This window comes from Neoarius graeffei, chromosome 17, assembly GCF_027579695.1.
Source record: "Neoarius graeffei isolate fNeoGra1 chromosome 17, fNeoGra1.pri, whole genome shotgun sequence".
In the NCBI taxonomy this organism is placed as follows: domain Eukaryota; kingdom Metazoa; phylum Chordata; class Actinopteri; order Siluriformes; family Ariidae; genus Neoarius; species Neoarius graeffei.
In genome coordinates, this window is record NC_083585.1 from 37,875,031 (window position 1) to 37,888,023 (window position 12,993).

A 12,993-nucleotide genomic window follows, 5' to 3' on the forward strand; every position below is an offset into this window, starting at 1 on the left:
GTGGATATCATAATAAGCAATATATTCAGGTTATAAACAACACCTTCCCTGATGAGAACTCAAAGCCTTCAGTGGCTTAATAATCCCTCTCCATCATATCACTCAGTGAACTGATTTGAACAGCAGAGCTGTTTTTTCAGGACACACAGACAAGCATAAGCATCATATAAACCACATTCCTTTCCCCCTAAACTACACTTGTTTTTATTCATTTGTAACAAATTGATTTTTAAGGTTGCACGTTGTGAAGGGAATAAGGCTTATGTCTATGACTCGGCATTGCACACACTGGCTTTAGCCATTTTTCTCTGTCCATTGACTATAATCTCCAGCACACGAGTCAGGTCCATCATCTTGGTGAGCATCTCCAGGATGTCAGGTTGCTCCTTAACACCAGTGATGAACTCTTCTAAAGTCAGCTCACCTAAAACAGAAGGCATTATACACTAGTGGTTCGAATTTACAAAGTATCCTAGGACAGAGTTGTCAGTAAAGTCTTGTAGTGCAATTGGAGATTTGGGGGTTTTTTTTGTTTCCATTTCTAGCATACTAATTTCAGCCCATAAAAGTCTTGGTATTTAGGTAATTAGTTGACTCAGGTGTATTAATATTTATGTAGTGTAAGACATAATCTGCATTAATGTTGCACTTTCAAAACACAATGTCTTCTTTGGTAAATTTAATCTATGTCCGAGAAATATTTGAATCTCCTACAGCATATAACATTTTGATGCAGGTCATACCTTCATTATTAACATCAATCCTTTCATAAATGAGTGTCACAATCTCCTCTGGAGGGTTTTCATAGATCCGGGTGATATCCTGAATAGCCTGTGTAAAAATGAGATCAAGTCCATTTTTGCTCTTATATTTCACGTTGCTCCCCACTGCTACCCATCCTCACCTTCTTTTGCTCTCATGTTCGAATGTTTAACATAAGCCATGGAGGAAAACTTGTACTTTTATACAACCTTCTCATCCTTTATACACATAGTTGGACAAGTTTTAAATTGCATGCTCCAATACAATCTCGAGATCTTTAGGGTTCTTTAGTTGTCCCTTTGGAGGAACTCTGCAATCAGTGTTTCCCCATGGGAAAACCCGTTTATCAAGCAAAACACTTAACTATCAAGAGAATGGTGTAGAGTATAGAATAATCTATTAATCATGGGGAAAAAAACCCTGAAATGTTAATTGCAGGTAAGTGGTCAGCATGTAGAAGAATAGCTGAACATGACACTACAGAGATAAAGTGAGCAAAATGCCACTTGGTAAGGATTAAGGTGTGTGGGTCCAAAGATTAAGTGTGCTTTGAGACAGAGGATAAGACTTTTCATCCCTCTCCATGGTTAATCTCTGCCACAGAAGTCTATTTGAATTGCAGCAAGAGAATTCTTTCTACAAACCAAAATTTGTACTTTGATTTTAAGTATCAGGTCTCATATTGAATACCAAGCCACGTGTAAATTGATAGTGACTACCTTGAAGATGGTCTCCATCTCGTCTCTGTCAATTTTTCCATTTCCATCTTGATCAAAAAGTTTGAAGTACCACTTCAGTTTCTGGTTGATCTCTCCTTTCAGTAGCAAACTTACAGCTGATATATATTCTACAAAATCAATATACCCATCCTAAAAAGAAAAGAGATGTGTAAGGTTATAACTGTGGGAAAATCTGCTGAAGAAAAATGTGGAAATGTCATGAAATATCATCGATGTCACTGATTAAAGAAATGTCACTGCTATTGTTTTGTGATGGTCACCGTCAAATACAGGCATTTGCAGTAACAATGCTTAAAGTCTGGATTAACATTAAGATAGATATGTAAAACACAAACCACTGGCTGTTAGGCAACAGCAAGGTTGAATAGGTTGAATAGAAAGGATGAATGTCAAATTCAAATCAAATCAGAATAGTGTGACCTCATTGTACACAGCTTTTACTTTAGTGATCATAACCTGCTGTCCATGATTATGTATGTTAGTATGAAATCTTGGGTATATGTTTTTTTAAATATTCCTCTTTTTATTATATATATATGGAAATAAGGGTTTTACTGGGAAATACACCACTTGTATTTTTCATACGTGCTACATCTGGGACATGGAGGTTCAAAACTGTGACATAAATCTCTATATGTCATTCGTGAGGAAATCAGTGAATTGTTTTGATAAATTTGGGTACTTTTTGTTTGTGAATGGGTCTATATAATAGCAAGAAAATCACATGTTGGCTTGAAGATATGAAGTTTATTTAACTGTGTTGAAAAACTTGCATTTTTCATACACGATACATCGTGGATCTGAGTGACACATTTCCCGATATTTCACTCTGATGATGTCGTTCCTGGGTGGCACGGTGGTGTAGTGGTTAGCATTGTTACCTCACAGCAAGAAGGTCCTGGGTTTGAGCCCAGTGGCTGATGAGGGCCTTTCTGTGTGGAGTTTGCATACTCTCCTGTTTCCCCCACCGTCCAAAAGCATATAGATGAGGTTAATTAGTGGCTCTAAATTGACCGTGAGTGTGAATGGTTGTTTGTGTTTATGTGTTAGCCCTGCGATAACCTGGCGACTTGTCCAGTGTGTACCCCGCCTCTCGCCCATAGTCAGCTGGGATAGGCTCCAGCTCGCCTGCGACCCTGTAGAACAGGATAAGTGGCTACGGATAATGGATGGGTGGATGGAAGTAATTCCCAGTATTTTCCCACTGACTTGATGCATGTTATCAAAATGGCGAACTGGTTCAAAATTGAAATTCTTTTTATTAACTTGTAGTTTTTTATGTCTATATAAGAAAAAGAATATTACATGGTGGCAAGAAGATATGAAGTTTATATTTTCAAGTTGAAAAATATTTTACAAGTGAGCAGAGAACACTCATGAACTATACATTCACCACTTGAAGATAAACTTCACTGTGTAATATCCTCACTCATACACACATACATATACATAAGAAAATAAACATTGCAGCAGTGAAATTTTTTTCTTCACATATCCCAGCTTGTTAGGAAGCTGGGGTCAGATATGAGGTACTGATGATGTATTACAGATGGTGGATTTATAATTACAAGGAAAGTATTTATATTACAAGTCTCCACCATTCATTTTGGTTGGATGCAGTTTGGATTCTCTTACCCCATCCATGTCAAAAGTATAGAAGACCTGGTTAACATAGCTGCTGGCCTCCTCGGTCATACCCTGCATCTGTAGCATGTTCTTTAGCTCAAACAGGGTAATGAGCCCTGAAGGAGACTCCTTCATGAACTTATTGTACCAGTGATGCATGTCCTCAGCCAGGATTTCATCCATGTTAGATCCATGAGCACCCATAACTCCAAAAAGGAAATGATTGTTATTTACTTTGTGGTGAGGATAATAGTGCTGTATATCTCCTTCCTTTGACTCAGTGGTCCAGAAGCAAATACTGTATAGCAAATAGTCTTGGAGTCAGTGTTGATGGAGATGCTGGTGATTCTTGGCTGAACTTGGGAAATGCCAGACCTGAGCAAGTATTATCTAAAGCCCTTAAGTCTTTTGGCAACTAGAAGGAGAGATAATGCCTTAACAAGATCACTGTTGAACTTTTCTACGAACAAAAAGACATGGAATTCTTACACAAGTCAGCTTTTCAGATAATGCAGCACTATGATAAATTCAGCACCCGAGCTATATTAAGGCATTCAAAGAAATTAATCTCTCAGTTTCTTCTAAGAGATCAGAAATCAGCCAGTGAGCGTTCACATATTCCTGCTCTTCCTCAATAAGTCCTGCCCATTGCATTGGGAGTCAGCAAAAAAAAAAAATCCCTGTATGAGATTTGTGGTTTGCGGAAACAACAAAAAAAAAAGATAGCAATAATGCATATCTCACAAGGAGTTACTACAGTTCACTTTAGGTAAAATCTATATTTTTCTCTAAAGGTGCTTTGTGACAATGTCTATAGTTAAAAGTGCTATACAAATAAATTGACTTGATTGGTCTTTTGTAGGGCGGCATGGTGGTGTAGTGGTTAGCGCTGTCACCTCACAGCAAGAAGGTCCTGGGTTCGAGCCCCGTGGCTGGCGAGGGCCTTTCTGTGCGGAGTTTGCATGTTCTCCCCGTGTCCGCGTGGGTTTCCTCCGGGTGCTCCGGTTTCCCCCACAGTCCAAAGACATGCAGGTTAGGTTAACTGGTGACTCTAAATTGACCGTAGGTGTGAATGTGAGTGTGAATGGTTGTCTGTGTCTATGTGTCAGCCCTGTGATGACCTGGCGACTTGTCCAGGGTGTACCCCACCAGTCAGCTGGGATAGGCTCCAGCTCGCCTGCGACCCTGTAGAACAGGATAAAGCGGCTACAGATAATGGATGGATGGATGGATGGTCTTTTGTAAGGTGGTAAAATAAATCCATTAACCAAGCAACCATGTTATCCTGGTCAATGTTGGGGTGGTTATTCCAGGAATCCTGGGTCTGAGGCTGGAATACACCCTGGACACCACACCAATCTATTGCAACACACACACACACACACAAAATGCTACCCTACACCATACTGCTCTTTTGCGCTTTTAAATTTAAAAAAAAATATATATATATAAGTTCATACTGAAATTTTTACAGTAAATGCATTTGAAGAGGCACAAGACTTTATTGTCATAGGGCTAGATGTACAGTATCTGCATACAGTTTTAAGACGGCATGCAAGAGCTCAGGGAAAGAGTAATAATACTAAGACAGCTTTTAGTCATAATGTGCAACTGGAATATCCAGAGCAGATTAGCATAACAGATGGAGGTGCATGTGTATAGGTTAATCCAGAACAGGAACTGGATTAGGTATTTAACATCTTTATGAGCCTATATATCAACAGTTTCCAACACTGCTCCTGGAGTATCTCTAAACTGTACATTTCCTGCTATAATACACACTTACTGGTTCAGAAAGGAATACGTTGAATTGCTGAAACAGGTGCAGTAGACCAATAAAAAAAACCTAAATATGCAGAGTACATGTACTCCAGACAGGGCACAAATGGCCAAGTGAAGAGGTTTCAATTCATCAAACTTCCAAAGATCAGTGCTCCCATTTTAGTAAATCTGATTTTAGATAATTAACATCATCTATGGGGTGGCACAGTGGTGTAGTGGTTAGCACTGTTGCCTCACAGCAAGAAGGTCCTGGGTTCGCGGCTGGCGAAGGCCTTTCTGTGTGGAGTTTGCATGTTCTCCCCATGTCTGTGTGGGTTTCTTCTGGGTGCTCTGGTTTCCCCCAAAGACATGCAGGTTAGGTTAATTGGTGGTTCTAAATTGACCATACTGTAAGTGTGAATGGTTGTTTGTCTTTGTGTCAGCCCTGCAATAACATGGCTGATTTAAGAAATTATTCAGAACTCAAACGAGATACAGTCATACGAAAGATTTGTGTGTCTTATATGTCAGTCATACTTCAGATTCAATAGTTTTTCTTTATTTTTATTAATTAAAAGTCATTTCATGTCAAAGTAATGATGGATGTTGTTTCTCTTTACTTAGAAAAGATCTAGGATTGGTGATTGGGTTGCGCATGCTCATGCTACGTACTTCCTGGTTCCCGAGTTGTTTGTGACGAGTCTTTTTTCCACGAGTGTTAGCGTTAATTACTAATCTTTTTTATTTTTTCTACAAATAATTTTCCAGTATCCTCTTCATTTTTTGATTGTACTTTTGCTTCTTTCCTTTTTGTACTTTCCACTTTTGCTTTCCTTTTTCTGTTTTTTCTCTCTCTTTTTTTGGAAGAATGCCAAGACCGAAAGCTTTCTTTTTTTCTCCTCCTGCGTAAAGACCACAAATGGAGGCCATCCACATCAGGTCTGCTTTAATATCAACAGATCTTCGATTAAGGTACGTGAATCCTTTCATCATGGCACACCTTCAGCCTGTTCAGTGTGCTAGACCACAAGCAGAGGCCATCCACATAGGATCTGCTTTAATATCAACAGATCTTTGATTAAGGTACGTGAATCCTTTCATCATGGCACACCTTCAGCCTGTTCAGTGTGCTGAGTGCAGGATGTTTAGTCATTCTTCCTCTGTTGCTAGAGATAGCGTTACTTGTGATTTAGTCCAGATTAGTTAGCTCTCTGATGGAGAAGATTACAGTGTTAGAAGCGCATATCCAGGCTTTAGAGAAGGCCAGTGAGAATGAGAACAGTGTAGTTTCTGTAGGGGAAAGTCTGGATGCCCTAGGTGGAGTTAGTAATCCCCCAACTCCAGCATTAGAGCCCTTACAGCGGGGCGAATGGGTGATGACTCGATGGCATAAATGTAGAGCCAAAGCTACTGCTGAGGCTCACCCACGGGAGCACCACTCCTTTCCATGTCACGTGTCAAACAGGTTTGCTCTCCTTAGTGATGCACCCACTGAGAAACCTGAATGAGCTCTGGTTATGGGGACTCTATCATACGGCATGTGAAATTAGCTCAGCCTTTAGGGGCACCAGCAGCTTTAGTCAGGTGTATACCAGGAGCCAGGGTGCCGGACATAGCAGGTAATCTTAGGTTCTTAGGCAAGTACAGGTTCTCAAAGATAGTTATCCATGCAGGAGCTAATGATATACACCTTCGTCAGTCTGAGGTTGCTAAGAGTAACTTTGTAGAGGTGTTTAAGTTAGCGAAGGCGATGTCCGATGCTGTAGTATGCTCTGGCCCCATCCCAATCCAGCGTGGCGATGTAGCTTACAGCAGGTTATGGTCGCTGAACTGCTGGTTGTCCAGGTGGTGCTCTGAAAACAGTGTGGGCTTTACAGATAATTGGGCTAATTTTGAGGGCACTGCTGGCCTGTTAGGGCGGGACGGTATCCATCTCACTCGGGAAGATGCTGCTCTCATTTCCTGCAACATAGGTCATAGTCTCAGAACAGGCCTAGTTAATTTCTGACAATCCAGAGCCAAGGCCAGGGAGCAGACGAACAGGCTAAACCGACTGTCAGCTAGCTGCACAGAGTCGTCACTCAGGGTCCACTACATCGAGACTGTGTCTGTTCCCTGAGCCCAACAAAAAAGTAGAAATATTCAGAGTTTGTTCCAGTAACCTAATCAATATAAAATTAGATCTTACTGACTGTACAGCTGCTGCCAGCACATTTGATCTAAAGGTGGGGCTATTAAATATTAGCTCTCTTACATCTAAAGCGCTAATAGTTAATGAACTCATTACTGATCAGGAGTTTAATGTACTTTGTTTAACTGAAACATGGATTAAGCCAAATGAATATATAGCATTAAATGAAGCTAGTCCTCCTGGATACAGTTACATACACCAGCCTCGTCTAACTGGCAGAGGAGGAGGTGTCGCGGTTATTTATAATGATTATCTAGGTGTAACACAAAAACCTGGTTATAAATTTAATACATTTGAAGTTCTTCATACTAATATAATGTATGTAGCCTCGAAAAATAGGTCTACCCAGTTAATTCCGTGACTTATTATTTACAGGCCCCTGGGGCCATATTCTGAGTTTTTTTCTGAATTTGCAGATTTTTTTTCAGACCTGGTTATTTCCTTAGACAAAGCTTTAGTTGTCTGAGATTTTAATGTTCACTTCAATAACCCAGAAGACCCTTTGAAAACAGCGTTTGTGTCCATTTTAGATTCAGTAGGGGTTAATCAGAATGTCATAATGGTGGTCACACCCTCGATCTAATACTAACATTCGGGTTAAACGTAGATTTTATTTTTTTTAATTTTTATTTGACCTTTATTTTACCAGGGTGAGTTCCATTGAGACATTCAGCCTCTTTTACAAGGGAGCCCTGACATACAGACGTATAGACCTTGCACAAAGTATGACGAAACATAGAAACGGAACACATAAAAAACAGGTTCAACAAAACGTATATAACACTGGAGAGATTAAAATACAAAAACAAGTAAGCAAATCAAGACAAATACCGCACAACACAAAAATAACTGAATGGTTAGTTAGTAAAAGCATTTACAACTGTCAGATCTAAGGTGTTTGAGTAGCTTTTTAAAATGGTTGAGAGGAATAGCAACAGATAACTTAAGATCTTTTTGAAGGAGATTCCAGCACCAGGGAGCTGCAAAGTTAAAAACTGTCTTACCTAACTCAGTCTGTGTTCATGGTGTGTCTAAGAATATAATGTTATTTGAACGCAAACTATAAGATGAGTGCATTTGAGACAGTAGATTAGAAAGGTATTAAGGCAGTTTGCCAATAATACCTTTATAGATAAAAAATATGCCAATGGATCCATCTGCGCAGTGAGAGAGAGCTGAAACCAGTCAACTCATAAAGAGTGCAATGATGAGTACGTGGTTTGACATTCGTAATAAAATGTAGTGCACCATGGTAAACTGTATCGAGGGCGTGTAGGGTGGTAGAGGCAGCATTCATGTATAAGATGTCGCCATAGTCCAGTACAGGAAGAAAGATGGCATTTATCAGTTTCTTTCTAGCTTGAAGAGTAAAACATGCTTTGTTTCTAAAATAAAATCCAAGCTTAATTTTCAGTTTCTGGGCCAGTTTCTCTATGTGAACTTTAAAAGTGATCTTATCATCAATCCACAAACCTAGGTATTTGTATACTGAGACTTTCTCTATACATTGGCCATCTAGGGTGGTTATTATTAGGGAAGTGGAAGCCAATCGTGATTTAGTGAAATGCATGACCTTTGTCTTTTTGGCATTTAAAATCAATCTTAGGTCAGCAAAAGTACTCTGTAATGAGTTAAAGGATTGCTGTAATAATTGGTTCGCTTAAAACAGGGTAGAGGCATCACAATATAAAACTGTATCATCTGCATACAGATGGATCTTAGCATTTCCAACAACAGAGGCAATGGTGTTAATGTATATGGTGAAAAGGACTGGACCCAATATTGAGCCTTGGGGGACCCCATTCATGACCTCCATGGACACAGAACTGACACCGTCAGCAACAACAGTTTGAGTTCTGTTGGATAGATAGTCCTTAACCCTTTGGTGACTGACCCCTTGAAAATCGTTCCTCCAGGAACGATGACGTTTCAGTTGTCAAGACAACGGAAAAACTAAAATACAAGAGCATTTTGTTTTGTGCACAAGAGCATTGTGACGTATCTTTCTGTTTTGTATTTTAGTTTTTCCGTTGTCTTGACAACTGAAACGTCATCGTTCCTGGAGGAACGATTTTCAAGGGGTCAGTCACCAAAGGGTTAAACCAACCAACAGCCTTTGAGCTCATGCCAATATTAAGCAGCCTATTTAGCAGGATAGTGTGATTGACTGTGTCAAAGGCCTTGGACAGGTCAATGAACAAGGCAGCACACCTCATCTTCCTGTCCAGTGCCTTTATAATGTCATTTAAAACCTGTGATGCTGCAGTGATGGTACTATGCTGGGTCCTGAAACCCGACTGTGCCGGACTAAGGATCTCGTGCTGTCACATAAATTCCTTAACCTGGGTGTTTACTAGGGATTCCAGGATCTTAGCAAGAACAGACAATTTTGAAATTGGACGGTAATTATCTAAATTAGCAGGGTCCCCCCCCCCCCCCCCCCCCCTTTTAAGAGGGGCAGCACGTAGGCTGATTTCCAAACATCTGGTATGATGTTGGAGGAGAGAGATAAATTGAAAATATGTGTGAGAGGTTCTGCGATTATGTCCGCTGCCAGTCTTAATAAGGCAGGGTCAAGACCATCAGGACCTACCGATTTGTTGGTGTCAAGTTGTTTGAGGGCCTTGAGTACTGCAGCTGTGGGGATAGCTTCAAAATTAAACCCATCCTGAAAGACAGAAGTATCAGGAAGGGGGGTAGCAGATAAGGGGGTAAGGTCAGCAGTACAAGGCTGTTCAAACAGTTTCCCTGATTTTATGAAATGTTTATTGAAAAGATTCACAATACTCTCTTTATTGGAAACCTGTTGGGCGTCTATAACTATGTGGTGTGGCAGAGCTGTGTCTCGCAAAGGCTGAGCTAATAACTTTATGGTTTTCCAAAATTTTGAGGGGTTAATTAAATTATCAGAAACTGACTTAAGAAAAAAAATCAGATTTACATTTTCTTATTAAGTATGTACATTTGTTCCTCAGATATCTGAAATTAGTCCAGTCAGACTGCGAGTCTGTGGCTCTTGCTAAAGCCCAAGCAGAATTTCTACTATGAATCAGTGAGGCCAGCTCTGGGGAGAACCAAGGGTTATCCTGCCCCTTTATTCTGTAGGAGGTCATGGGAGCATGTTTGATAGTGACAGATAGAAAAAGTGTGTGGAAATAATTCCATGCAATATTGATGTCAGGAATGAGACTGATCCTTGAGAAATCACAGTTAATTAGATTATATAAAAAGGCTTGTTCTACAAATCTTTTAAAATTTCTCTTTATTAGTATACGAGGTTTAGTTTTGGGAAGCCTAGTGTCCCTGATGCAAGATATTGTGCAGTGATGATCACTGATACCATTTGAAAACACTCCTGTCGCTGAATATTTCTGAGGAGCATTTGTGAGTATTAAATCAATCAAAGTTGACTTATTTAGTAGAAAATATAGTCACACTTCCACAGTCTGAAGTTATCTCAGATCATTATCTCATCTCATCCAAAATATGTCTGAGTAATAATATATGCACCTCACCACGCTACTGTATTAAACGTACATGCACGTCAACTACTGCACAGAGCTTTAGGAATGATCTGTCAGAGTTATCAACTTTGATTGGGTCACTGTCAGCCCCTGCAGAACTTGATCAGGCAACTGAATGCTTAGAGTCAACGTTCCGCCATACTTTAGATAATGTAGCTCCTCTTAAAAGGAAAATGGTTAGGGACAAAAAATTAGCACCCTGGTATAATGATGACACTCACACTTTAAAACAAACCACGCAAAAATTGGAACATAAATGGTGTCAAACAAAATTGGTAGTGTTCAAATTAGCATGGAAGGGGAGCTTCCTGAAGTATAGAAAAGCTCTTAGTGCTGCTAGATCAACATATCTCTCCTCCCTAATAGACACGGGCGATTGCTCTAAGACAACGAGGGAGGCTCAGCCTCCTCTAAAAATGCCCTTATAACTTTAATGTGCGCGTGAGTTTCTCCCCCTCGTGACAGCGCGATGCAGCGCAGCTTCAGTGGACTTCAATGGCATTTGGGAGCTCTGCGCTTTTCAATCTCAAAATGCAAGACGATTATTGGACAAATACTGCGAAAATGCCCGCCTACGGACTCCCACGGACTCCCAGCCTCAGTGGACTTCAATGGCATTTGGGAGCTCTGCGCTTTTCAATCTCAAAATGCAAGACGATTATTGGACAAATACTGCGAAAATGCCCGCCTACGGACTCCCACGGACTCCCAGCCTCAGTGGACTTCAATGGCATTTGGGAGCTCTGCGCTTTTCAATCTCAAAATGCAAGACGATTATTGGACAAATACTGCGAAAACGCCCGCCTACGGACTCCGAGCCTCACATGGGAGGGACATGGCAGTTTCTGCGAGGAGACTGGTGATTGGTGAAAGCGGCCGGATATTTTCTTTGATTGACAACTCGTTTCAACTATAGACAGGCAGCGGTGAATCTCAGTTCAGTCCCATGCGGATTCGCAAGTGCTGTGGTGTATTGTAAGAGATCAGCTTACATTTCGATTTCATTCATTACATACGGTTTCTACCAGCTTTTTTAGTTTGTATATATTTTCATTGTAAATAAAGTGTAAATATAGTGTTGTCAAGTTTGCTATCTTGGTTCCAGAAATTTCGTTTATTTGAGTGACTGAACTTGAACTTGAGGGGGCTAGTCAGCTAGCAAGAAAGCTGCGCACGGATGCCAAGCTTTGCTGATTTAATTCTGGCGAAGCCATTTGCCAGTCTTCCTTTCGAGGAAAAAATTAATATTAAAGAGACCAACGCCTCAAATTGACTTGGTGAAAAAGGTAGGGAATAATACTCGTTCCTTTCAGCTCTCCTGGTACGAGAAAGTGAATTGGCTAACAGCAAGTGACCCACATCAACAACAGTAAATAGGCTACTTTAGTAATATGTCATGGATGGACCAAAAATATAAAATCTATTTAAAATGTTTATGCTGAGTATATTATATTGGAGGCGGCACGGTGGTGTAGTGGTTAGCGCTGTTGCCTCACAGCAAGAAGGTCCTGGGTTCGAGCCCCATGGCCGGCGAGGGCCTTTCTGTGCGGAGTTTGCATGTTCTCCCCGTGTCCGCGTGGGTTTCCTCCGGGTGCTCCGGTTTCCCCCACAGTCCAAAGACATGCAGGTTAGGTTAACTGGTGACTCTAAATTGACCGTAGGTGTGAGTGTGAGTGGTTGTCTGTGTCTATGTGTCAGCCCTGTGATGATCTGGCGACTTGTCCAGGGTGTACCCCGCCTTTCGCCCGTAGTCAGCTGGGATAGGCTCCAGCTTGCCTGCGACCCTGTAGAAGGATAAAGCGGCTAGAGATAATGAGATGAGATATTATATTGGAATATATATTTTTCTGGATATGAATTAAACACAGCTACAATTTGGAAAACATTTTTAAACAAAAACACAGCCGAGAACATTTCACACGACAGACCTGGATTAAAAGTGAAGGGTTATCAAAATTGTCAATAAAACATTTCTCAGTCAAAATAAGTAAAATATAGGGAAAGTGTCATTGAATGAAATGTGTGGCACCCAGCGCTGAGGTTCCTGACAAAGAGCTGCTTTCAATAATGATCAATTTTTAAAAAACATGCCACAATTTTAAAATATACCCCCCCCACACACCACCATCATGTATATTGGACAGTAGGCTAATGGGCCAAAAGAACCTGTTATTTCACAGTTTGTGACCCTGCCAACAATCAGCCAGATCAGAGGCAAGAGTATGGGCAAAATTGATGTTTTTTCTTTTAAAATCTGGAAATATCGTAACCGACCAGCCTCCCCTGTTTGAAAGACTACCAGCCGCCACTGCTAATAGAAGATAACAAAAATAATCCTAGATTTCTATTTAATACTGTAGCAAAATTAACCAGGAATAAGTCCACAATA

The 12,993-nt window shown here is 40.5% G+C and overlaps 1 protein-coding gene across 1 annotated transcript; it reads right to left on the reverse strand.

The window, feature by feature from the left end:
• Positions 1-266: 266 nt before the first annotated feature.
• Positions 267-3,332, reverse strand: guca1c (guanylate cyclase activator 1C). The gene is made up of 4 exons (XM_060898125.1): positions 3,138-3,332; positions 1,482-1,631; positions 744-831; positions 267-424 (listed from the first exon to the last, which is right to left on the reverse strand). The coding sequence occupies exons 1-4, from the start codon at positions 3,330-3,332 to the stop codon at positions 267-269; spliced, it is 591 nt and encodes a 196-aa protein (XP_060754108.1).
• Between the last annotated feature and the right edge of the window lie 9,661 nt (positions 3,333-12,993).

What these genes read in the sequence shown, in the direction of transcription:
- guca1c (XM_060898125.1), bottom strand. Translation starts at nt 3,332, where the DNA reads ATGGGTGCTCATGGATCTAACATGGATGAAATCCTGGCTGAGGACATG. An exon ending in ATACTTTTGACATGGATGGG is followed by an intron (nt 1,632 to 3,137) that starts GTAAGAGAATCC and finishes TTTTCTTTTTAG; the next exon opens with GATGGGTATATTGATTTTGT. An exon ending in GATTGATGTTAATAATGAAG is followed by an intron (nt 425 to 743) that starts GTATGACCTGCA and finishes CTTCTGTTTTAG; the next exon opens with GTGAGCTGACTTTAGAAGAG.